Source organism: Poecilia reticulata, chromosome 16 (genome assembly GCF_904066995.2).
Source record: "Poecilia reticulata chromosome 16, P_reticulata-male-v2, whole genome shotgun sequence".
In the NCBI taxonomy this organism is placed as follows: domain Eukaryota; kingdom Metazoa; phylum Chordata; class Actinopteri; order Cyprinodontiformes; family Poeciliidae; genus Poecilia; species Poecilia reticulata.
Window position 1 is genome coordinate 14,144,634 of NC_088845.1, and position 22,658 is coordinate 14,167,291.

Sequence of the window (22,658 nt, forward strand, 5' to 3'; positions counted from 1 at the left end):
TCAACATTTACTAGAGAGACACATTAAAGTTCATGGTTGTAACATATAGAAATGGGAAAAATGTTCAAGAGGTATGAATACTTTTGTAAGGCAGATAGTGTATGATTTGAAGGATAAATGTTGCAGCCCATGGTTGCCACAACGTTGTAAAAATTAATTCCAAATATTGCAAGCTACCACCTGGTTTCATTTTTGATTGTTTATGATTTGTAAATTAAAGTGCAATGCAATAAACATGCATACATAAGGCCTCTGAGTTAGGCATGAGTGTGGTTTGCAGGTGACTGTCAGTTTATGTGAGAGTGAAAATGCACACAACCCTCCCCCCTGCCTGAGGCTAACCTTAATATGGTTAGCAGCCCTCATGTTTTCCTCAATGCGAACCTAGCCTCCTCCTAACCACAGACATTGTCATTGCAGCGCCAGTGCGGCACCAGTAAACACCACAGGATGTCTGTACGATGCACACGTGTGTGAGAAGGAGGTACTTGACACCTGGTGTGGAGACAAAAATAGGCTCCAAGTGAAATGCAAACTCATGCATGCTTCAAAATGCTTTAAAAAGTGCAAATGAGAAAGATTGGAAAATAACGGATGCAGTGTTGGATCCGTCAAGTTGTGTCTCCTTGAAGCGATTTGCATTAAAAAAAATTAAAAATGCATAAATTTAAATGGCTCAACTCAATTGGCACAAAATGCCACTTTTTATTGTAGCTATAATCTCAAAATTAGTCAGACCTTTCACGACTAGCATCTGCTGCAAACCTGATTCATGGATGACACCAGTTTCTGGCTGCATTCCTGCAATTGCATTGGGAATCTAGACGTTGGTTAATATTCTTGGGTCTGTGTGCTGACAGCAAATGTTTCAAATCCCTTCAGAGATTCTTAATGAACTACGAGTCAGTCGTAATCATAAACGCTCCACTATCTGCTGGAGCATTTTCTAAAACAAAAGCTTGATGGAAACAAAGCGGTCGCCACCCAGGGCATCACTGAGCCACCACCATGCCTCACTGTAGGTACGATGTTCTTTTCCCTGCTTCGTTCTTCCTCCTCCAGCCATACCATCGATCGGAGAAGCGAAGGTTTGGTTTTATCGCCCCACAGAACACAATCCTCAAACCTCACAGGCTTGTTTTAATAGTCTCGAACAAATTGTAGCTCAATTTTCTGGTTGTTAACGGTGAGTTGCGGTGCAGATCTTGGAAGTTCAGGCTTGGCACATTTCATCTTTGTGCTTTACTCTGGAAACCGAAACTCACTGCTTGGTTATCATGTCATTTGTAATCAGTGGAGGCTTTTTGACCACCTGAATCCTGAGGAAACTGGGCTGCAGCCCTTGATAGCTTCTCAGCTTCCAGGTTTAGGTGGAGGAACGACTCTTCCTTTAACTTGAAATTTTAGCAAAAATACTTTCAGCTATTCTTTTAAATCCTTTTATTTCTTTGTGCAAGGCAACAATCCTTTTTCTGATCTTCCTAGACAATTTTCTTTCCATATTTCTGATATGGAACAAGACATTATGAACAACATTCCAGGTGTTTCGAAGTGTAACATCTCTAGCAAATGTTACTAAAGATGGCCTGGATTAGTTGCGCCCCGGCTCATTATTCAGGAGGTGTGAATAGTTTTCAGACGGCAGCACTGAAAGTATTCAGAGTTGAATAAAATCATTACTATTTAAATGGTTTGTATGTACTTTATACCTGAACAAATTAGAGTTTTTGACAACCACATTTGTAGTTGAAGTTGAACAATTTTAGTTGCAATTGTAACAAGTTCATCTGCTATGTATCTTCTTCTACGAAGAAAAAGTACTTTTTAAAAAATTATTTTCAACACTTTTTGTTCATTTCCTCATTACTGTCAAACTGCAGACACCTGTAAGCTGGGCCTCTACCCGCCAGATATGTAGCTATTATTGTTGTCAGGAAACAGATGTGAGTTCACACACTGGAAAGAAAGTCTGTTTGTAACTGTGGTCATATGCGTCTGCACGGTATGGCAGTGTGTGTGTGTGTGTGTGTGTGTGTGTGTGTGTGTGTGTGTGTGTGTGTGTGTGTGTGTGTGTGTGTGTGTGTGTGTGTGTGTGTGTGTGTGTGCGTGCGTGCAGGGTGTGGGCGGGTGGGTTTCGGAAAATATGACTTGGCACTTCTTACACTCGCTTTCTCCCCTTCTGCCTTCAGGTTAAATGCACACGTCTAGCCGCTCTAGAGCACCTCTGCAAAATAAAAAAATACAAAATAAATTTAAAAAAGTGCACGAGAGGGGCTGGAAGTAGTGCATGTGAGCGTTCACGTGTGACTGAGAGATGACCTTGGTCAACTGCGGTGGAGCCCAGAGAACTGGGTGGGAAGTGGTTACATACAGTCTGACATTAAATGAGCTCCTTGAAGTTGAAAAGGAACCAATGCACACAAGTTTAATGTGCGGAGACATTAAGAAACGTGCACTGTCAGAGTAATGCAATAAGATGTGAGGTCGCTCGGAGCATGCAGACGCACAAGCATGAATCACTCTAAATTTGGGGGCACCACACAATCGTTGGATAAATTGGATAAATTTGTTCCAGATGATGTATAACATATAGACAGTGTTAATGACATGGCCGTTCAGATGAGCTCCAAAAACAGCCACCCTGGGAAACGGTGAATTCCCCCAACCGCAGAGTACACGACAGGGTAAGGGGAGTCATGGGAAAGCAGCATGGCTGCAGGCAGTGCCACTGAGCAAACGGACCGGGCTCAGGAGCTAAAACAGACGGCGCGAAGGAAACATGAGAGCAAAATAATACAAAGTCTGGCACCTGGCTGGTAAAGCATCTGAAAGTTCAAAGGCAAACTGTGGCTGGTCAGCTGCATGGATGACCGGTCCGGCAGACATGTAGGGTGAGGAAGGCTGATTAAAGCCCTGCTACTCAGCCTGACACAGTTTGGGAAAACCCAGAACTGTCTGGGAACGACTGAGGAAGTGGCGGTGGAGGGGTGCAAGCTAGGTGGAAAATTTTAATGGCAAGAGGGCTAAGTTACAGATCAAGGTGAGGAAGGTTTTTTTTTTATTTTTTATTTTATTCCTTATGTGATCTGGGAAAACCTTAGGGTGGAAGTCAGTGGTCAAGGTTTGGAAAGTTTTCAGGGAGCTGGCTCATTTTCTGACGTTTGTGAGAAACCAGAGTCTACAAAAAAACGTCAAGCACTCCTCCCATGTGTGGTCGTAGGGATTATTCAATAAAATCTGCAAAGTGCCGAAATGAAATTCCACTTTTTGCAGTCTAAGTTGCAGGTGCATTATGGAAAGTAAATTTATCTCAGTGAAAAAAAAATGGAGCTATAGGGGTAACTGGGGTAAAGTTGAGTCAAAGGGTAAGTTGAGCCACCCCTTATAACTATTATAACTATTATAACTAGTGAACAGGCATCATTTAATGAAGTTTGTGAAGGTGAAGTGGTTGGACTTTTATTTCTTAAAGACCGTTTTTCACCCTTGAAAGTGAATTTAGCCCATCATAAGCTTCATAAGAATTGTGTTTACCAAAATACATACTTTAAATTTGTCTTACTTATCAATTGTGCAATGTGTGAGCTACATCATGAGATCATAAAGCATTTTAGTTGTGGGCACAAATAAATTTGAAATGGTAGCTTTTGGTTAAGTTGAGTCAGCGGCTAAATCAGCCTGTGGCTCTGCTCTGGTGTTGGTGAATTCCATGTGTTAGCCTTTAGCTCATCTGCACTGATGGCTCTGGTGTCTCCCGTCTTGGTCATCACAACAATGCCCCTTGTTTCTTTATGAAGAACGTAGACGACATTGTCTTTAAAGCAGGTACTGGTACCTTTGGCAGCATGAGCAGGCAGCAAATCCTGGGCTTTGCTTCAAAACTCCTTCAAAGCTGCATGTATGTATCACTTTTCTTGTGCACCTTTTTTGATTAAACTTTTTCCTTCCTCTAAATTTTCCATTAACATTCAATAACCGTGTCAGAAAATGACACCCTAGTGTCACTTTCTGACACTAGGGTGTCAGAAAGTGTCAGAGCCTTGCTGCTGGACAAATTGTCTTCTTCATGATTGTGTAGGCTAGATAGTAATATTTCTGCTCTAAAAATCTTTTTTAATTGGTCTTAATTGTTTTCTGAGAAACTGACAATTCTGAAATCAACTAAAACATCGCATAATGAATACGACACGCAAATTTTTATCTTTTTAAATAAACTTTTCAATGATTTTCTGCTTTAATGAGAAGCATTTGCGAAAGTAAAAGTTTCTCAAATCACTTGATGAACTCTCAACTTTTAAAAGAAAAACAATTAAAACTACAAATAAATTAAAGCTTCAATATTTTGCAACTGAAAACAGTTATCCAACCATCTCTTCTATATAACGCCCCCCCAAACTCACTTTGAAAAATGTCTTTGACCAACCAGCAGCAACCTTTTCTTGATGCAGGATGTTTATGTTTGGAGGCATAGGTTCTCAGTTCCCTCCTTTTAACCCCTTTAGCATGCACACACACACACACACACACACACACACACACACACACACACACACACACACACACACACACACGCACGCATGCACACGCATGCACACGCACACACACACATGCACACGCATGCACACACAAACACAAACACTTTCACTCTTTCTCACTTACCTCCATTTAATACCCCCGCCTGACAAGTGACAAGGCGAAGCGCGGCTTTTGAAATGATTACAAAGCTAGACAGGTGAGCAAAATGGATGAATTCTGTTAATACTATACATCTACGTCTCTGTTTTGTCATTTAGAGTACGCAAACCGTTAAAGGGAAACATTAATAAATCGGGAGGTTTTAATTCTTTTTTTTTTAAAATACTTTTATTACACGACCACACTTTGATGCTAATTTATGGTTCTTAAATAGAGCAAAATCAAGGTTTCAGTATTAATAACTGCTGAACAACTGTCTTGGTTTCACTAAAAGTTGTGAAACTGAGAGTGAGAAAAGTTTTGGTAGTGAATGTTAGCTGTTGTTCCACTGCCCATCACACCTAATTCAGTTAACCACAGATTTTACATGACTTTCTTACTCTTAACTTCTCAGGTTAGAATTTGAACCAGCGGCTCCTCTCAATGATTCATTGAGCTCCAGACCTGATTTGGCGGTGGATTTTACTGTAATAGCGTATCTGTAAATGACTAATGAGCTGCACACCATAATACGATGAGTCATTTATTTGATGCTTTGAAAAAGTATCTATAGCCTGTTTAGTATTAAGCGTGTCACACATTGCATCAGCTTAAAATCTTTCCCCATTTTTCACAGGGCACTTTTACCCAGAAAAAAATTCATCTATCATTACAAGAACATGCGCTGGGCAAGAGGCCGATGTGAGACGTACCTCTGCTTCGTGGTGAAGAAGCGAGTGGGACCAAACTCCCTGTCCTTTGACTTTGGGCATCTCCGCAACCGCAACAAGTGCCATGTGGAGGTAAGTTATGAGACGATGTTGTTCAGGTGCAAGACAGAGTGAAGAATTATGAACTTGTGGTTGCACATATTTATCAGCATGTTAAGAAATTATTTTTAACAAAATGACAAAAGAAAGAACTAACAGCACCTCTACTGCTACTACATTTTCATCAGGACGTTGCTTAGTCCTTTCCTGTAACATTTCATATGATTGGAGCAGAACAAGCCCTGGATTCTCTTAAATCCTAAGCAACGTCCGTCTGGCGAATTATGTTGTCCTAATTTTGTCACCTTTGATTTCATAACAGGATTGGAACTAATATACACATCCTGACATGTGTAGCATTCATATTTACTTTACTGCTTGCATGCTGTGTGTGACGTCACATCTTCCTCTGGTCATGAGTTTTATGGTCGTCGCGTTACAGTTATAATTTTAGTCTTATCTGATGAAAGCTGACAGTTCCAATTAAACTTCCAGTAAAGTGCAGGAAACTCCACTAGTTCATGTTTGTGATAGTAGGACAGAATAGACTTTTTGACTTGAATGTGACTATGGTCAATTTTAGGTGAGAAGCTATTTTCTTGTAGCATCTCCTAAAGTGTGAACTGCAACTTACGTCTACCTAATTTGAATGGTATGTTCTCTTGTCTTTCCCATTTTACCAAGTGGCCAAGAGAATGGGGCCTTTGTGTCACTGTACTTTTATACACCATGAATACAAAAGATCCAGGATAGCAAAAGTTCCTAGAAACTATAATCAACTTGTTTTTGAAGAGACTGTGTGAGGTTATTGTGCGACTGGGCAGTTTACGATAATTGTTCCGATGTAAGAACAGATCTCCATCAGAACAATAAAATGAAGTTTACATGACAAAACAGAAAACACCTTGGGTGGATCACTGCCCCAGATGGAGTTAAAGTAATCGTGAATTTTGTTTCTTCCTGCTCCTATCATATCTTTATCTTATTCCTTTACATTTGCAGCTGCTGTTCCTGCGCCACCTGGGAGCGTTGTGCCCTGGCCTGTGGGGTTATGGAGTCACTGGCGAGAGAAAAGTCAGCTACTCCGTCACCTGGTTTTGCTCCTGGTCTCCCTGTGCAAACTGCTCCATCCGACTGGCTCAGTTCCTCCAGCAGACCCCCAACCTCCGCCTCAGGATCTTTGTATCCCGGCTTTATTTCTGCGACTTGGAGGACAGCCGTGAAAGAGAGGGACTTAGAATACTGAAAAAAGCAGGCGTGCACATCACAGTCATGAGTTACAAAGGTCAGGGTTTACATTCGTACGAGACAGAGTTAGAGAAACCAGGAGTAAGATTTTTCTCTAGATTTTATGTAATTGATTTTTATTAAATTGATTATTCTTTGTTTTGAATCTCCCTTAGATTACTTTTACTGCTGGCAGACCTTTGTGGCAAAAAGCCAAAGCAAGTTCAAGCCGTGGGATGGGCTGCACCAAAACTATATCCGGCTGTCAAGGAAACTCAACCGCATTCTTCAGGTTCAATTTTTTAACACACAATGATTATGATTCATAAATCCAAAATTAAACTTTAAACTAATCATAATGTTCTGTTCTTCTCTCTTAGCCATGTGAGACCGAAGATTTAAGAGATGCCTTCAGGCTTCTTGGACTGTGAAATGTTTTCCTGACTCCCTGTGGTGCTCCCATTACGCATTATTATCCCATTACAAAAGAGAGAATTAGATTTTGTCTATCACTACAGAAAACTGCAAAACTGAGAAATGATGAAAAAAAAAAAACTGAGAAAAAAATGCTTTGAAGCTGTAGCAAGGCCAATATTAGGGAGCTTCTGCTTGCTGTCTCTGTGGCAAAATGAAAATGTGAAAATAAAATAGACAAAAACATACAGTTCTGTGTTAATGCTGTGCATTTATATTGATCATAGTTTGTTCTTGTTAATTGCTGCTAATATTTTACACACTATTCTGTGTAGGATAATTACAATGGAGACATGTTAAAGATACAACACAAGTAATCTGAGATATCCTATATGATGTTTCAAAGATAGGTTTGCAGGTTTCATATAAACACAGGGTAAAATACCAACACGTAACTTTTTGTAATCTTCACATTGTTTTCATCAGCCAGAATAAGAAGTTTGTTTGATTAGATCTCATCAGCATTCAGTCATTCAGCTCTACAGATAACTGGTAACTAACCATTTATTTGATTCAGGTGTGTTTAGTTCCTCTTGAGGTCTTGGACATGGGTACTGTCGAAAACACTGGATGACAGTTGTTGCTGCCAAGGGTGGTACATCCAGTTATGAGGTTTAGGCGCAATGTTTTTTTTTTGTTGTTGTTGTAAAAGTCATGTTTGCTTTATTTTATCTTTATTAAATTAAATTAGAATTTTAAAACAGCATTTTGTGTCTAATCTGGTTATCTTTGTTATAGCCTACATAAAAGTTATTTGAAACATTTAAGTGTGACAAAAAAAAAAATAAATAAAAAATCAACAGGAAAGTTTTCTGAAAACCTCAGATTGGCTTCTTTAAATCAGGACTGGCATTATAGTTTTCTGCAGTTTTCCAATAAAGACCAAATAAGGTTTTAGAAATCTATTTGTTTTACAGGTTTTTCCCGGTCCTTTCTTTTTATGTGATTATTAAAATTTTTACTAATGTAAAAATAAGTCAGTTTTTATTTATTTATTTTTTTTGCAATCCTCGCCTCTACTATGGTAAAAATGGCGCAGCGTCTCTTCAAAGGCTTGTGCGCAGCTACACCTTGAATTACGGTTACGCCGCCTTTAACGCTCAACGGACAACCACCGTCACCACCACCACAACAACCACCACCAGCGAACTGTGTAGCAGTCAAGATGGCGTCAGAGGGTCAGCTCGACTATGAGTCGATTCTGTGTGTCAAACCCGAAGTGAACGTTTACCGCATCCCTCCGAGAGCATCTAACCGGGCTGTCAGGTGAGGCCGTGGATGGGAGCTTTAGACCCAGCATCCGTTAGCGGTTTCCGTGAGGTGGTGTCGTAGTTTCAACAGCCTGACGGGATTATTATATATGGAGGTCATAGTTGATGTGCTGGTTGTTTTTGTTGTTATATGTTCACAAGGTCATAACCGAACCAATAGCCATTAAAACCGAAGATGGGAAGCGTCTTACCTCATCAACTGTGGCTGGTTTGTGTTCTTAATTGAAACAAGGTAGCTGATAGCAATGGTGAAAAAAAAATGTCAACGTTTAATTTTGTGACTGAGCTCTTATTTAGCCTTTATGGCCTTTTAAGTACAGCATCTTAGAGACCAGTCTGACTCAAGGACACTCAAGCAGGACGTCTTAATGCCATCGTGTCAAGTTTGGCTGCTACAACTGAAACGACGTGGCCATAATGTATCATGCTAAAGGTCTGACAGAGTTATTTACCTCTCATTTAATTTAGTGGGCTGTAAGCCAAAGCCCAAACAGCTTCTTCAGAGTCTCATCACTCCTTGCAAACATTAGTATAAGTCTGAGTCCAATGAGAAACTCACGAGTGACCACAGTGACTAAGCCTGTGTGTGCAATATTTTAGCCAGTGTCAAAAAAAAAGAAGAAAAAAAGTCTGTCTGATATGTGGACGCTGTAACTGGGATGAATCATAATAATCTGTGCCTACCTGCATCTTACTGACTCCCTCTGAGTGTGTGTGTGTTTGTGTGTGTGTGTGTGTCAGGGCTGCTGATTGGAAGCTGGATGCTCCTGACTGGACGGGACGCATGCGTGTGACGGCTCGAGGCAAAGTAGCCTATGTGAAATTGGAGGACAAAGTGTCCGGTGAGAAAAGAAAAGCAGACAGGACAGTGCTGTGGTTTACTGCCACAGCTGTAAATCACTTCACTATGTATAGTCTTCTGCTTCACCACTTCCTGTCGGTTACTCATCATACCCAAGGTTACCTGGCTTTGTGCCCCAGCGAGATGTTTACGCTGAAATAAAAAAAAAATCTGATATTTACTATGCTATGCAAAGGTATTCACACACCAAGAATCTTTTCCATTTAGTAACAACTACAACCTTCAGTGTAATTTCTTGGACTTTCATGTGATACTTCAACACTCAGTAGTGCGTAATTGTAAAGCAGAATGAAAAGGATACATGGTTTTCTTCATTTTCTAGAAAAGGTGCACCGATTGCAGTTTTCTGCCCGATGACTGATCTTTAAGAAGCCTGACCTGCCAATTCCGATTTTGGCCAACACCTTTTTTTTTTTTTTGTCTGGAAAGTCACTAAATATTATAGGGGCACAGTCGTTATTAAGTTGGCAACTGTGACTGCTGTTAACCATGTAGGTGCAGATGTGACCTGTCGGGCGGGTCTGGCAGTCTGTCTTCGCTAATGGCAGAATATAAGGAGACAGTGGCTGATTTTTCAGACCTTTGCGGAGATCAATAAAATCGGTATCACATGTATCGGCTGAACACCCGATTAAGGAAATAGAGTACATTTTATTGGCCAACTAATTTATTGGTGCACCCCTATTTTTTTTGCAAAACTGACCTGGATGTGGCTACATTTCAACCCTTTTCGGTTTATACAGCTTTGGAAAAAATTAAGAGACCACTGCAAAATGATTGGTTTATCTGAATTTACTTTTTATAGTTATATGTTTGAGTAAAATTAATATTGTTCTTTTGTTCTATGAACTGCTGACAACATGTCTCTGAAATGCCAAGCAAAGATTTAGTATTTATTTGCAGAAAATGAGAAATGGCCAGAATAACGAAAAAGATGCAGTGCTTTCAGACCTCAAATAATGCAAAGAAAACTAGTTCATATTCATTTAGAAACAACAATGCTGATGTTTTAACTGGCTACATTTCAAGAGGAAGAGTTCAGAAATCAATATTTGGTGGAATAGCCTGGAGGCTTTCAGTGGGGCTCAGTGCAGTGGTATCTTCATTTTTTCCAGATCTGTAGTTTGTAGAACCACTTCTTGCATCAGCTACAGCAGTCTGATGCCGTGTCTATAGACTAACATTTTTGCTCATTTCTCTTTAGAAAATAGCTCAGGCTCAGTCTGATTCCACGCAGAACTTCTGTTCACAACATTTTTCAAGTCTCAATTAGAAAATGCAAGGTCTGGCCTTTGACTGGGCCATTCTATCAGCTGATTTTGTTTTCATTTAAACCAATCCATTGTAGCACTGGCTGAATGTTTAGGGTTGTTCTCTCTTCAGGCTCGCTTTATTTGTAGCCTGTAATGAGTTTTCTCGCCGGGTTGCCCTGTCCATCCGTCTTCTTCACCATAAACGGTTATCCATCAACTCTGACCTGTTTCCTTGTGCACGCAGAAGAAAAGCATCCCCACCGCGTAATATTGTCACCATATTTCAATGTGGGGATGATGTTTCCAGGGGAATGTTTGCATGTTGACCAAACAGTTTTGTTTTGGCCTTTTCTTACCAGAGCATATCTTTCTCTCCTACACAGCTGAGTCAAACTTAGCCAAAATGGGACTTCAAAAAGGCTTTTTTTTTTCTTTCTTTTTTTTTTGGGGTCTTCCGCTTCTACCTCACTATCATGCACTACTTTGTTCTGTCGCATAAAAACCCAATAAAAGACTGCGAGGCTGTGGTTTTAATGGGATACGATATGAAACGGTTCAAAGGTGTTTGAATACTCTTCCAAGGCACTAAATCTCTCCTTTTGTTTGCGTTTCATTTTCCCATGAAGGTCTTTGAGCCGAGCTTCACATGTTTTCGTTTTGACCCTGCAGGGGAGCTGTTTGCCCAGGCACCAGTGGAGGAGTACCCTGGCATTGCAGTAGAAACAGTCAGTGACTCAAGCCGTTACTTTGTGCTTCGGATCCAAGATGACAACGGTGAGTAAACTGTTTATTGCGAGTCTATAAATATTTGAGCCGTCTTATAATAATATGATTCTCCAGAGTTTGGATGCAGTTCTCTGCAAACAAGAAGTGCAGCAAAACAAGGGAAAAATCCTGGCATTAACACAGCTGTTCCCCCTTTCTCAGCAAAACGCTGAACTTTGTATGTGAAACTGTTGCTCGTGCGCCAGGACTCACAAAGCGTCCCTTTTTTTTTCTTTTTGCACACTTGCTGCGCTGATACCATGAACCTAAACAGCTCAATAGGTCGAGTAGCAGTAAAATACATGGAGTGCGTTTTTTTTTTTTTTTTAAGTGGATTTTAAAGTGAAGCATTCATGTAAAGGTTTTTGTGACTTAAGAAACAATACTGGCAAATTGGTCAAAAAGTGCTTTACTTTTAATGAACAGAAATACAAACAGATCTGTTTTTTGGGGGGGAAATGTAAAAGAAAAAAAGGGTGCACATTTTCAAACAAATTCTTTGTTAAAGGACTTTTTGATTTATATTTCGCATTCGATCTCCTTCTTTAGGAGTCCGTTAGTTATTTCACATCTTTGCTTGGTAGTATTTGTCCACGCCACATTGTCTGAATTCTCCAGCTGTGTCAGATTCGGAGACTATTCCAGAATTGATTTTTCTTCTGCCGAAATAATTTTCTTTGTCAATCTGGATGCATGGTTGGACTGGATGACACTGAAAAATAAAACCCCTCTCCTTCTTCAGCTTCTTAGTATGTTCCTAAAAGTTTCCGGCCAACACTGACAGAGTAACCCCCGTTCATCTAAAGAAAAGTAACTCCAGGACATGACGCTGCCACCACTGTTTCCCTGTCGTTACGGTGTGGTTTTGCTGATGTTTGATGTTTTTTTTCTTCATTTTGTAGCAAACATACCTTTTAGAATTATAGCACAAATGTTAAAATTTGATACTTTTAAGACCAAAATTTTTAACTCATTCTCCAAAAAAAGCTGTTGGCAGATTTCAGCTGGTCCGGGATGTTTTCTCCAGAAGAAAACGATTGTGTCTCGTAGCCGTACTCCTTCATCCAGACATATGGACAACACAAGAGATTGTTGTCACATGTAGAACCCAACCAGAACGCACTTCCTTCAGTTTCCTTTCAGTCTTACTGTCGGTCTTGTCTGTTTGTTAATTTTACTAAAATATCCAGTTTTTGTAAAGACATCGTTATCCCATATATACACTCCAGTCACTAATGACTCTTTACTGCACCATACAAGTATTATGTTACGCTCTGGAAGTATTTTGGACCCTTCTCCTAACTGGTACCCTGACTTTTGTTTGATCTTTTAAAGCCTCACCGCATTCTGTAGCTTTGAAGCATGCAAACATAGCAAAGTTGCCGAAAAACCTGCTAGGGCAGCTGGACTTTGCTTCACGTAATCATATTCTCTGTAATTAACTACATGTTTGAACGCAAGATGTCTGAACCGAAAGATGCTGCAGGAATGTATTTGTGTCATATTAACAAGAAACTGATGAACTCAGTGAGAATAATAATTTAGTGCTTTAATTTACACAAAATATGAAGGGCGATGTTGAGTAGAGGCAGCACCTGCTAGTTAACTTCCTTTTTCATGCTTGCTGAAGCGTTGTGACTTCAACAAAGTCCTCCACACTCATCATGTCTGTGTTTCATGAAATACTTGCGTTACAGTTGCCATGGCTACCATCTCTTCCAACTAAATGATGCATTACAAATCAGAAGTTACAAAACACTCATTGAAAGTTTAGTTCAAAAAGTTTGTAGTAACTTTTAGGTCAGATCAGATACCGTAAAAAAAAAAAAAAAAAAAAAAAACTCTCTTGAACTTAAAAAACACAAAAAGTTTATGTATGAATTCACATTTTTGTAAGCAGCGAGTTTGACCTATCACCCTCTGTCTTTTTGCGTGAAATATTCCTCTGAATTTTTTTTATCCATGTTTTTGTTCTGGAAGGCCGCAGCGCGTTCATCGGCATCGGCTTTGGAGACCGAGGTGACGCGTTCGATTTCAACGTGGCTCTTCAGGACCATTTCAAGTAATCAGCAGCTTTAACTATGTGAACTGTCGCCACTTGAGTTGCGATCGATGCTTTTACTTATGTTTTGTATTTTCATCTTTCCGTCTCCTTTTCCTGGCCTCCCCTTAGGTGGGTAAAACAAGAGAACGAGTTTAAAAAACAGGCTCAGGCTCCAGACTCTACTCCTAAACTCGATCTGGGCTTCAAAGAGGGACAAACCATCACTCTAAACATTGGGGTATCTTTATTTTTTTGTGATTTCCAGTTAAGTTTGACATGTCAAAACTGTGTTTACGGTGGTATTTAGTTTTTTGGTTTTCTTCAAAAATAAAAGGGGAGGCGGGGGATGCTTTAGAAATGTTTTCCTCTGAAACTCAAATGGGTTTCAGATAAACAGATAAACACTGGATGTTGTTTATCTGTCGAGGCTTTTGAAAGTTGCGCTGCTTTCAATCTAACACCATCCGTGGGTCCTGTCGTTATCTAGCAATCGAAGAAAAAGGACAGGTCTCGTCCGCAGAGTTCGGGAGGCCTCGGTTTCCTTCCGCCTCCACCTGGAGGCAAGCTGGCACCTCCACCTTCATCCAGAGCTACCAATCTTAACACACAGCCACCAGCAGGGGGAGCCGACACCGGTGAGTATTTATACTCCTAACCAGTGACGTGCGGTGAGGTTCACAGACCCCTGCATGTTATTGTTTACATAAGGAAATTTTGCGCATGCGTACAATGCTGGAGGGTAAAAAGACTGTGATGCTTAGCCGCGCCGCCGCTGCAGAATAATTCCGTTATCTCAGTCAAACTTTGACATGTAGATATTATTAATTTCGTCCTGTGCTTAACAGCAAAGGGAGAAACCGTTAAAGTACAACTCAAAACCATGTCTTTCTCGCTCTCTGTATAAGAGCAGCTACAGTATGCCTACCTCGTTACTGTCTTTTACTCTGCAGTTGTGTAGTCACAATGTCTGGGTTCATGAGCGCCCCCCAGCGATGAGGCACGAGAACTGCCTGCCTCACCTCAAATCTGTTCTCTGCCGTTTCTGGTCGCTCCTTAGCACACGAAACACGTTACACACACAGTTGGTGACAATAAAAACACAGTGCATTAAATACATAAGCTAAATTATGGAAAATCAATTCATACATTAACTGTTTTTAGCCATTTTATTGGCGACGTACAGACAGGAGGAGCATGCTCTCATAGAATAGCAGCCAGTGCAGTTAGCGAGAAGTTACGCAATCAGAGGTGAGGCTCAGCTCACTGCTGCCTCACTGGCTTCGAATGGGAATGGGAAAATGTGAAAATTCAGCGATTTTGAAGAAAATAAACATCAGATTTGGTTAAATGAAAAATAGGTACTTTATAGTAAAAACCACAGGGTGAAAATATCTTGATAATTGATTTTAATATTATATATTATTTTTCCATGATGACAGGTGAGGCTCTGCCTCACCTGCCTCCCCTGACCGCACGTCACTGCTCCTAACGCATGACAACTTGGAGAAGTAATCCACCTAAATTGTTGTTTTAGCCATCATCAATTAAACTGACAGCAATCTCTGTATGCTTACTTGTGATTTTGTTAACTAAACATTTAAGCAGTTGAAAAAAAGGTTAATCTTTATAAGTTGTTGCACTTAACCCTTCTCAAAATCCTTAGCATGAATTTATCTTTTTATACCAGTTGTAAAATCTTGCAGTGAAAAAGGGGCTAATCCAGTGTTGGTAAAATAATTTTTTTTAACAAAGTCAAGTGCAACACCCAACAATCAGCTACTGCAAAATCAATTGAGCGTTTTAACATTTTTATTTTCTATCGTATCTATTTTACTTCTATGCACAATTCGAGTGTATTATGTAGTAAACAATGACTACTGGCGTATTCTTAACAGTCAGAAAACATTTTACTAAGGTTGCCAAAAAGAGTGGGGTGTGTTGTATGAAGCTAAAAATATAGGCAAAAAATTAGATTCTAATCTGAGGTGTTCAGTCTTCACATTTACTGCATGTTTGGCTGAGCCCTTGTAAAAGTGATGGTAAATTTTACTCATAAATGGTAAAAAAAAAAAAAAAAAAAAAGGTAAACATTACCCGATTTTCTTGCAGTGATTTTACAGCTTGCTGCTCTGTTTCCACAGTTCGCAGCAGAGGTGTGTGGTATCGATTATTTAAATGGGCATAACTCTTCAAATTACAACAGTGTACTACTTTGGCTCATTTCCAGTGGAGCACTTGTACCTGCGACCTTTACTGTTTCCATAGTGACTAGCTGATGTGCTGACCCACAGGAGCACCTACCCAAAAGACTAATAAATCGACTGTAAAATGTTCGAATGTGAATGTAATAAGCGGCGCTGGATGTCGCATGTGTTCTGGGCTTTTGAGGCACAGCTGCATCGGTACCAAAACCACAGTTTCCAGTCGACGCTATATTCTCTGGTTTGATGTGCCAAGATTAAAAGATGCCTCTCCTTAGAGATTTCTGCAGCCATCTGAATATAATTAAAGTGAATGGAATTTTGGTTTTGGTGCTGAAAACATTTGAAAAATTCAACAGAACCCCGAGGAACTTTTTCCCTATCAAAGATGGTGTGCCTAAGAAAACAGCTTATAATATGGCGTGTGTGGGTTTTTTTTTTTTTTTTTTTTCCAGAATAAAGTGGAAAACTTTGCAAGTGCAAGGGAGTCATTGCTGCTGCATTTCAAAGTTGGGTTTATCTTTGTTGTGTTTGGGTGGTGGCTAAACGTTTCAGGATCTTAAAAGCTCAGCACATTAAACTGAGGCCATTTACAGAGCAGAAACCACTGAGGTAAGCGGTTAAATACAGAGAAAATATTCATACACACTGAACTTTTTCATATTCTGTCCTGTTAAAACCACTTTAATGTAGTACACCGCAAAGTGCCTTCGGGCTTGTCTCTGCCAGCCAGCTTTGGACATGTAAAGAATAGGTTTTTTCTTTTTTTTTTTTGGTCAATTCCTCTTTGAAAGTCAGGACTTTGACTTGGCCATTCGAACTCATGAACATGCTTTGAACTAAGCTGTTCTTTAGTAGATCTGTATGCTTAGGATAGTTGAAGGAGAACCTCCAAGCCAGTTTGAAGTCTTTTGCAGCCTCAAATGGGTTTTTATACAGTCTAACTTTGACACAGCACGATTAAATATCAGTCACCCTTAATATCTTTCACGTTTTCGTCCCAAGAAACCAGATGTTCCTGTTGTCATTTTTACAAAGTCTTGATCAATATTTCTCTAATCTTTCTTGAGGAAGTTAAGTTTTCTCTAACTTTTGCTGCTCTTTCACTCATTTGCCCTCCAGTCCTTCACCTTGACATTTTCTGAAACTAGTAAGGACAGAAAATGATCTTATGCTTGAAGCTAACATCTGTTATTTTCTTTCAAACCATCAGGTTGCTTGCTAGATCTTGACTCCAGCAATTCCAACTCGGTGGCTCCATCCAACCCGACGTCCACAGCCAACAACGACCTGTGGGGAGACTTTGACTCTGTGGCCCAGAAGTGAGGAGATATGTGATCTGTGTTTTTTTTTACCCTTTTTTTTTTTTTACAATACAATTATGCAGCGTTTTTGCTAATTAATTTCCCCCAGTCTGGGGTCCCGTATCTCTCCCTGCCGAGCAGGGTAACCCTCTCTCCTTTGCTTTGGTCTTGGATTTCTGGCTGCGGTCTTAACCGGGTCGTTTTTGGCAGATTCCCGGGTCGATTATTCCCGCTTTTCCTCCTCTTCCTTCCAATAGTTTCTTTACATATTGACAGAGTAAACATTAATAGGCATATCAACATCTAATTAACTGAATTAACCTTCTGTACAGAGACGTTTTGCTTTAAATGTTACAGTGTCTGTAGTTGTTATTGGTGGTTTCGCCTTTAATGTACTCTAGCTTCGTTTTCTTTCCAGGCCTCCAGCTGGGAGACCGAATATATGCACTGACAGACAGCTTGACTCTCTGTGTAGGTATTAATTCATAAAGTGTGCGATCTTCTGATGTCGGATTGAGATTATTGTGAAGTCGACCGCAGAATGAGTTCATTTGAGAGGGCTCTGTCAGTCCGCCGCTGATTTACGAAGTGGTCGGGCTCTTTGGCGCTTTCTGTTCCGCTCTTGCGGCCGCGCAGCTGTTTAGCACTTACTCCAGTGGGGATGTGTTGTTTTAACTATAAATCAGGACACATGGAAGTGCTGGATGGGAGAGGGTGTTAGAAGGACGGAAAAGAGGCAAATACTTTTATCTTGGCCTCAAGGGGAAAGAGAGATTATTTTTTAATGTTATGTCATTTCCTCTCAGCACAGCTGCTTAAGCTGTGAATTGTGAGTCGTATGGGTCATGACCTCTCCGAAGCTCAGTGAACAGGTCTGATTCTGCTCTGTTCGTTCAGTCGGAGGAAGGATTTATCTACAATGTGTTAATTCAGTTTGGAAATGCGAAGGAGCGAGGAACCAAGCTAATACGCGTCCGTTAGTGTGTTCGGTTGTGAAATTACGTATCAAGAGCTGGACTACGTTTCACCGATATCGTGTGTTGTGTCTGACGTGCGCTGACAAGTGGCGTGGTGACGGGTGTTGACCGGAGGACACCATAAATGTTTATCGTCTTAATTTATATGTATTTATCCTAAATGTTACCTGTTTAAGCTGTAAAGTGTATAAAAATATGCAAATGGGAACAATGACAATGGAAACAGAAAATATAACCGACCATGCCATTCTTTTCTTAAATGAACAAATAAACCTATAAATGAAATACTCGGATTCAAGTTTTGTTGTATTTTATTGCTTAAGCTGGTGAGCACAAAACTGGACTGTCAGTAAGTACGTTTGCAGTGAAGTTTTACTTTTTGTTTCTAACATAAAACAACTCGTTACAGTACCTTAAATGGATCATAAACCACGGAAGTCCCAAAACTCTCGTGAGCGGAGCATTACATCAGTATTCACAGACAATAAAAAGGTTGATACATGAATAAAGACATAACTGAAAAGGAGGAGATCTGCTCCTGCTGAGTATTGGCTTTATGGTTCTGCTGCTCCAGGCCTGATGATGTTCCCCCCTGATGCACCATCCTCACTGATGGAGGAAATCTGGGCCGCATCAGGCCTGGTTTGCCCAGGTCTTGGGCTTGTTGCGACGGCTGCGGCAACGCTTCCCAGAAGAAGACCTCGCAATACGTCTGGGCCACCCAGACAACTCTCTGCACAGTTCAGCTGTCAGAAAGGAAGCAGACATGTTTTTATGTTCTGGACTTGAACAGGGTTTCTGAAAAGTCTTGACAAGTTGAATTTGTTGGAATTTGTTTTCCAGCTCTGGACTGGTATGAAATTCCAGTCCAGAATTTCTTTTGTCAATTGTTGTTCTTTTTATGTCCTTTTTTTCCTTTTTTGTATTCCTACTTGTGTCCCTGCCTCACTTTTTCTTCTTTGTTACCGTACTAATTCTTTCTTGCTTGGCTTCCTTCCATATGTCCTTCTTTCTGTCTTTTATTTTTAATTAGATTGTGTTCTTCCTTCTTTGTTTCCTTCCTTTTTTCCTTGTATCCTCATTCCCTCCCTCATCTTCAACCTTCTTTGATTTACTGTTTTGTGACTTTGCTTCCTCCTTGTCTTCCCTACCCTCCTTTTCCCTTCCATTCTTGTATCCTCCCTTCAGCCCTCCTTTCTTCTGCCCATCATTTCTTGTATCCTTTCTGTTTTTCTTCTTCATGACCTTATTGACTTTATTGTTCTTCTTTGTGGTGTCCTTCCTTTCTTTTTCAACCCCTCCTTTCCATCCTTGTATTTCCTTTCTTAATTACTCCTAATATCTTTCCTTCCATCATTTTTTGTGTCCTTCTCTGTCCATTTTCTTCCTTCTTTAATGTCTTCCTGTCTTCTTCTACGTATTATTTTCCTAACTCACTTCCTTTTTCAAATAAACATAAATGACAGAAGTCTGGATAACTATGCACTTTTTTTTTTTTTAAGTGTTTTTCAACAAAGATTTTCTCACCTTTCAGATATTCGTCCTGCTGGCACACCGTCCGAACGCAGATCTCGTTGTTGATCACATAAACGCGTGGAAGGCTGTTTCAGCAGCAAAAGAAAACATAAACACACGGCTTTGTGTCAGAATAGTGTTTAATAAAGCTTTGCAAGTAGCAGGGCATTTCATAATTAATTTTAAAATATTACTAGTATAATAGGGAACCTTTAGAAAAAATTTACAACCTTATAATTCAATTCAATCTTTATTGTTTTTCTTAGATCTGTCTGAAAAGTGTCTTGATGAAAGACTCCTAGTTGTCTTTCACTGGTCCATCTCTTGAGATTAGAACCTTTTTTTGTGTGAATGTCGAATTCAAGAACACTTTAGTAATCCCAGAGGGAATTTAATTGTTGTTCCAACTTGTACAACTCTCTTCAAAGAGTTGTTGCAGATGCTGATGGCTGTGGGCTTTATAAACTTCAAATAAATATTAATAGGGCAGAAAATACAAAGGCAACACTCATCTAAAATAAATTTGTGATGACTAAAGCAACATCAAGAACTTCTTGAAATGAAGCTGCTACCAAAGAGCCCAAATTAAAAGTCCATGAAGGTTTCAGGTCACCTGTAGAGACAAAGTCTGCCGAGACACGTCTTGATGGGTCTGTGAACTGAGTACATCCTGGTGCAAGGATACATCTCCTCCCTGCAGTCTGAGCATGCAACAGTAAGACAGTAAATTAGAAATGAATAGAACCATCTAAGCACCACATAAAAAGCTGTAAATGCAACTTTAAAACAAACAGGAAACAGTAAAACGATGCAACGATATCTTGGCTTCACTAAGCTGCTGCAAACAATCATGTTCTAGTCTTGATTTAAAGAAGCAGGACTAATTTTCCAGCACATCTCTGGTCTGAAGGTCATAGAAATTAATGTTGCCTCCCTTTGTTTATTTTTGATCTCGTGAAATAAAGAGTGAAAAGGTATCTGTATATCTGAGGATCATGTATGTGTTTTATACCTGACCACATGCCCTAAGATATATGTGGGTCCAGTGAGACTCAGTGCCTTAATGACCAATAAGAATACTGAACATTGATCTTCTTACAGAGACTCAATGCAGTGATATAAAAATATACATCTAATGAAAGGGACCATAAATATTTAATAAGTGTCCCAAGAATAAAGCCTTGATCTTGAGGCGTTCTGCATTATATTTTTTTCCTCATTCCTAATGACAGTTAGCGCAGTACGACGCACCAACTCACTATATGTGTCGGTAGGATTCTTCTAATTCTGTATTTAGTCGACGTGGTGGGTATATTTATCAGTGTCAGGAAACTGAAACATTCTAGTCCCTGTAAACGGGCGACTGAATTAAAATTTTGAGGTAAAAGACTCAGAACAAACAAACCTTAGGAGATCTGAACCGATGTGGTGAAGTGTCTGATCACGCATGACGACTTTTTTTGGCAATTGGCAAGAGGAGAGTTAAAAAAACAAGTTTCAAAAATGGACTCCAGATGCCTTAGCAGACATACGACCGCCGTGACCTGAACATGCCTATATCAGGGAGACAGGCATCTGATAATGTAAGCTTTGGGGAGAGACCATGTTGGCCAGAACCCTGTAAACGGGGTGCTGTCCAGCGATCGGGATTTCACTGTGATGGGGCAGAGAGTTCTTCGCAATTCGGTCGTGCTGACATAATAAGCTGCAGCATTGTTATAAAGCTTTGCTGTTCAACCAAAATCTGTAGCGTGTAGAATCTTTTTCCTGCAACATCCCCACGCCAGCGTCAAGAGGAGACTGACAGCAGCATTTCGTCAAGTCTGTCAGTCAGTATGTTCTCATGTCTCAAACTCAGTAAGCTACAGAGTTTTTGGATGTATCTTTAAAAACCTTTACCACTGCAATCTCTGCTGCGGTCTTTGCAACAAATTTGTTACTGGCTCAGAGTGACTTATTGTTAAAGCATTCCAGACTTGGCTCCTCTAAGAGAGAGACACTTACCAGATGGCAATGGGATATCTCCAGGTGGCACTGGAAATAAGGAAAGAAAACAGGATTAGACTGGGACAACATCCTTCTACTGAGAGATTTCGCTTGTCCCGATCAAGAGTGCGACTTAGGAGGAAAAGGTCGTTACCGGTCTCCTGGGCTTGGACTACAGCTGTGAGCGCTGTGGAACAGAAACCAGAGGAGGGGAATGTTTCGCAGGATGCAAAAACAAATCAACTCGGTCGTAATTAAACAGGATGATTTGTGTGTTCGTTTTGGCAGCGGTTACCGTGGAAAACGCAGAGGAGCAGGACCGCTGGGAAGCTGCCCATTCCTTCAAACTTGTGAGAGGTGAGCTTTACAAGCTGGAGGAAGAGGAAAAGAGTCAGGATGATTTCATACGGTGGAACTACTCAATATCCTCACTATGCTGTTTATGTTTCCTCCAATCCCAGGCTTGTGTGAATGCTCCCCACATTCTGAGCCACAGTAATGTTTTCCTTGAAAGTTTTCCTTTGGCAAGAAAACACAGATGTGCAGCGGAGAGCCATGTTTTGGGAAGTTATCGTAGCTGTAAAAGTGCCTGATGTAATTTTCCAACATTTATTTAATCTGGTATTTATTGGAGGCTTGTAAACAGCTTGATAAAGTAGCAGTGGAGCAGCGAAGGAAAACACCTCACCTCCGTAAATGTGTTTTTCCTTCTCCGCCTGACTCCTTGATCTCTTGTCCTCCCTTCCTTCTCTCCCGCCTAGCATCATTCCATGTGCAATGTGTCAGAGCAACTTTAGAGTCCAAAATGTGAGTCCTCACAAAAGAATGTGATTTTTTTTTTAATTCTTTTGTGTGCCCTGTTTGAGCGCCCCTCAACCCCTCCTCTCCTACACTCTCACATTCTTTCCCAGCTTTCTTTTTTTTCAGAAAACATGTTACTGCTTCCAAACTTTACAAAACGTTACTGGCCAATCTGAACTCGAATTTTTTGTCGTACACTCGTTTCTCCGCATAGGTTTGGTTGTCAAGGACCGATGTTTTTTTTTTTTGTTTTCTCTTGACATTAACGTTGCAATTAATCATAAATTGCACAACTTACATGTCTGTAACAAATGTAACAAGACAAGCTCCTAGACAGATGGATAATTCCTACAGTCAGTGTTTTTTGGAAGCCTGCGCATGTTCCTGAACGTGTACTTACGACATAATGTGTAAAAATTTGTTTGAGAAAGTAATGAACTCATACTCACAACTTTTGCTGTCCTCCACAACTGCTTTCTGTTTTTATGGATCTTTTGTCTTCTCTTCTTTCCCCTCCTTCCATCCCCTGCACCC

The 22,658-nt window shown here is 40.2% G+C and overlaps 3 protein-coding genes across 3 annotated transcripts; 2 read left to right on the top strand and 1 right to left on the bottom strand.

The window, feature by feature from the left end:
- The first annotated feature begins 335 nt into the window (after window positions 1-335).
- On the top strand, window positions 336-7,333 carry aicda (activation-induced cytidine deaminase). The gene is made up of 4 exons (XM_081597718.1): window positions 336-5,477; window positions 6,447-6,729; window positions 6,848-6,963; window positions 7,052-7,333. Exons 1-4 carry the CDS (start codon window positions 5,355-5,357, stop codon window positions 7,100-7,102), a joined length of 573 nt encoding a protein of 190 aa, XP_081453844.1. The 5' UTR covers window positions 336-5,354; the 3' UTR covers window positions 7,103-7,333.
- A 901-nt stretch (window positions 7,334-8,234) lies between these two features.
- LOC103478044 (adaptin ear-binding coat-associated protein 1-like) lies at window positions 8,235-18,115 on the top strand. Its single transcript, XM_008431510.3, has 7 exons — window positions 8,235-8,411; window positions 9,158-9,258; window positions 11,201-11,305; window positions 13,277-13,358; window positions 13,470-13,578; window positions 13,828-13,975; window positions 16,755-18,115. The coding sequence occupies exons 1-7, from the start codon at window positions 8,311-8,313 to the stop codon at window positions 16,865-16,867; spliced, it is 759 nt and encodes a 252-aa protein (XP_008429732.1). The 5' UTR covers window positions 8,235-8,310; the 3' UTR covers window positions 16,868-18,115.
- mfap5 (microfibril associated protein 5) lies at window positions 18,116-22,658 on the bottom strand. The gene is made up of 7 exons (XM_008431507.3): window positions 22,574-22,658; window positions 21,619-21,694; window positions 21,478-21,510; window positions 21,342-21,371; window positions 19,951-20,038; window positions 19,350-19,423; window positions 18,116-18,568 (listed from the first exon to the last, which is right to left on the bottom strand). The coding sequence occupies exons 2-7, from the start codon at window positions 21,659-21,661 to the stop codon at window positions 18,456-18,458; spliced, it is 381 nt and encodes a 126-aa protein (XP_008429729.1). The 5' UTR covers window positions 21,662-21,694; window positions 22,574-22,658; the 3' UTR covers window positions 18,116-18,455.

Coding starts and splice junctions, on each gene's coding strand:
- aicda (XM_081597718.1), top strand. CDS start 5,355: ATGCGCTGGGCAAGAGGCCGATGTGAGACGTACCTCTGCTTCGTGGTG. Junction 5,478..6,446: donor GCAACAAGTGCCATGTGGAG/GTAAGTTATGAG, acceptor TTACATTTGCAG/CTGCTGTTCCTGCGCCACCT. Junction 6,730..6,847: donor CACAGTCATGAGTTACAAAG/GTCAGGGTTTAC, acceptor AATCTCCCTTAG/ATTACTTTTACTGCTGGCAG.
- LOC103478044 (XM_008431510.3), top strand. CDS start 8,311: ATGGCGTCAGAGGGTCAGCTCGACTATGAGTCGATTCTGTGTGTCAAA. Junction 13,359..13,469: donor GCTCTTCAGGACCATTTCAA/GTAATCAGCAGC, acceptor GCCTCCCCTTAG/GTGGGTAAAACAAGAGAACG. Junction 13,976..16,754: donor AGCAGGGGGAGCCGACACCG/GTGAGTATTTAT, acceptor TCAAACCATCAG/GTTGCTTGCTAGATCTTGAC.
- mfap5 (XM_008431507.3), bottom strand. CDS start 21,661: ATGGGCAGCTTCCCAGCGGTCCTGCTCCTCTGCGTTTTCCACG. Junction 21,372..21,477: donor AGTCCAAGCCCAGGAGACCG/GTAACGACCTTT, acceptor CCTTATTTCCAG/TGCCACCTGGAGATATCCCA. Junction 20,039..21,341: donor AGATATCCCATTGCCATCTG/GTAAGTGTCTCT, acceptor TTGCATGCTCAG/ACTGCAGGGAGGAGATGTAT.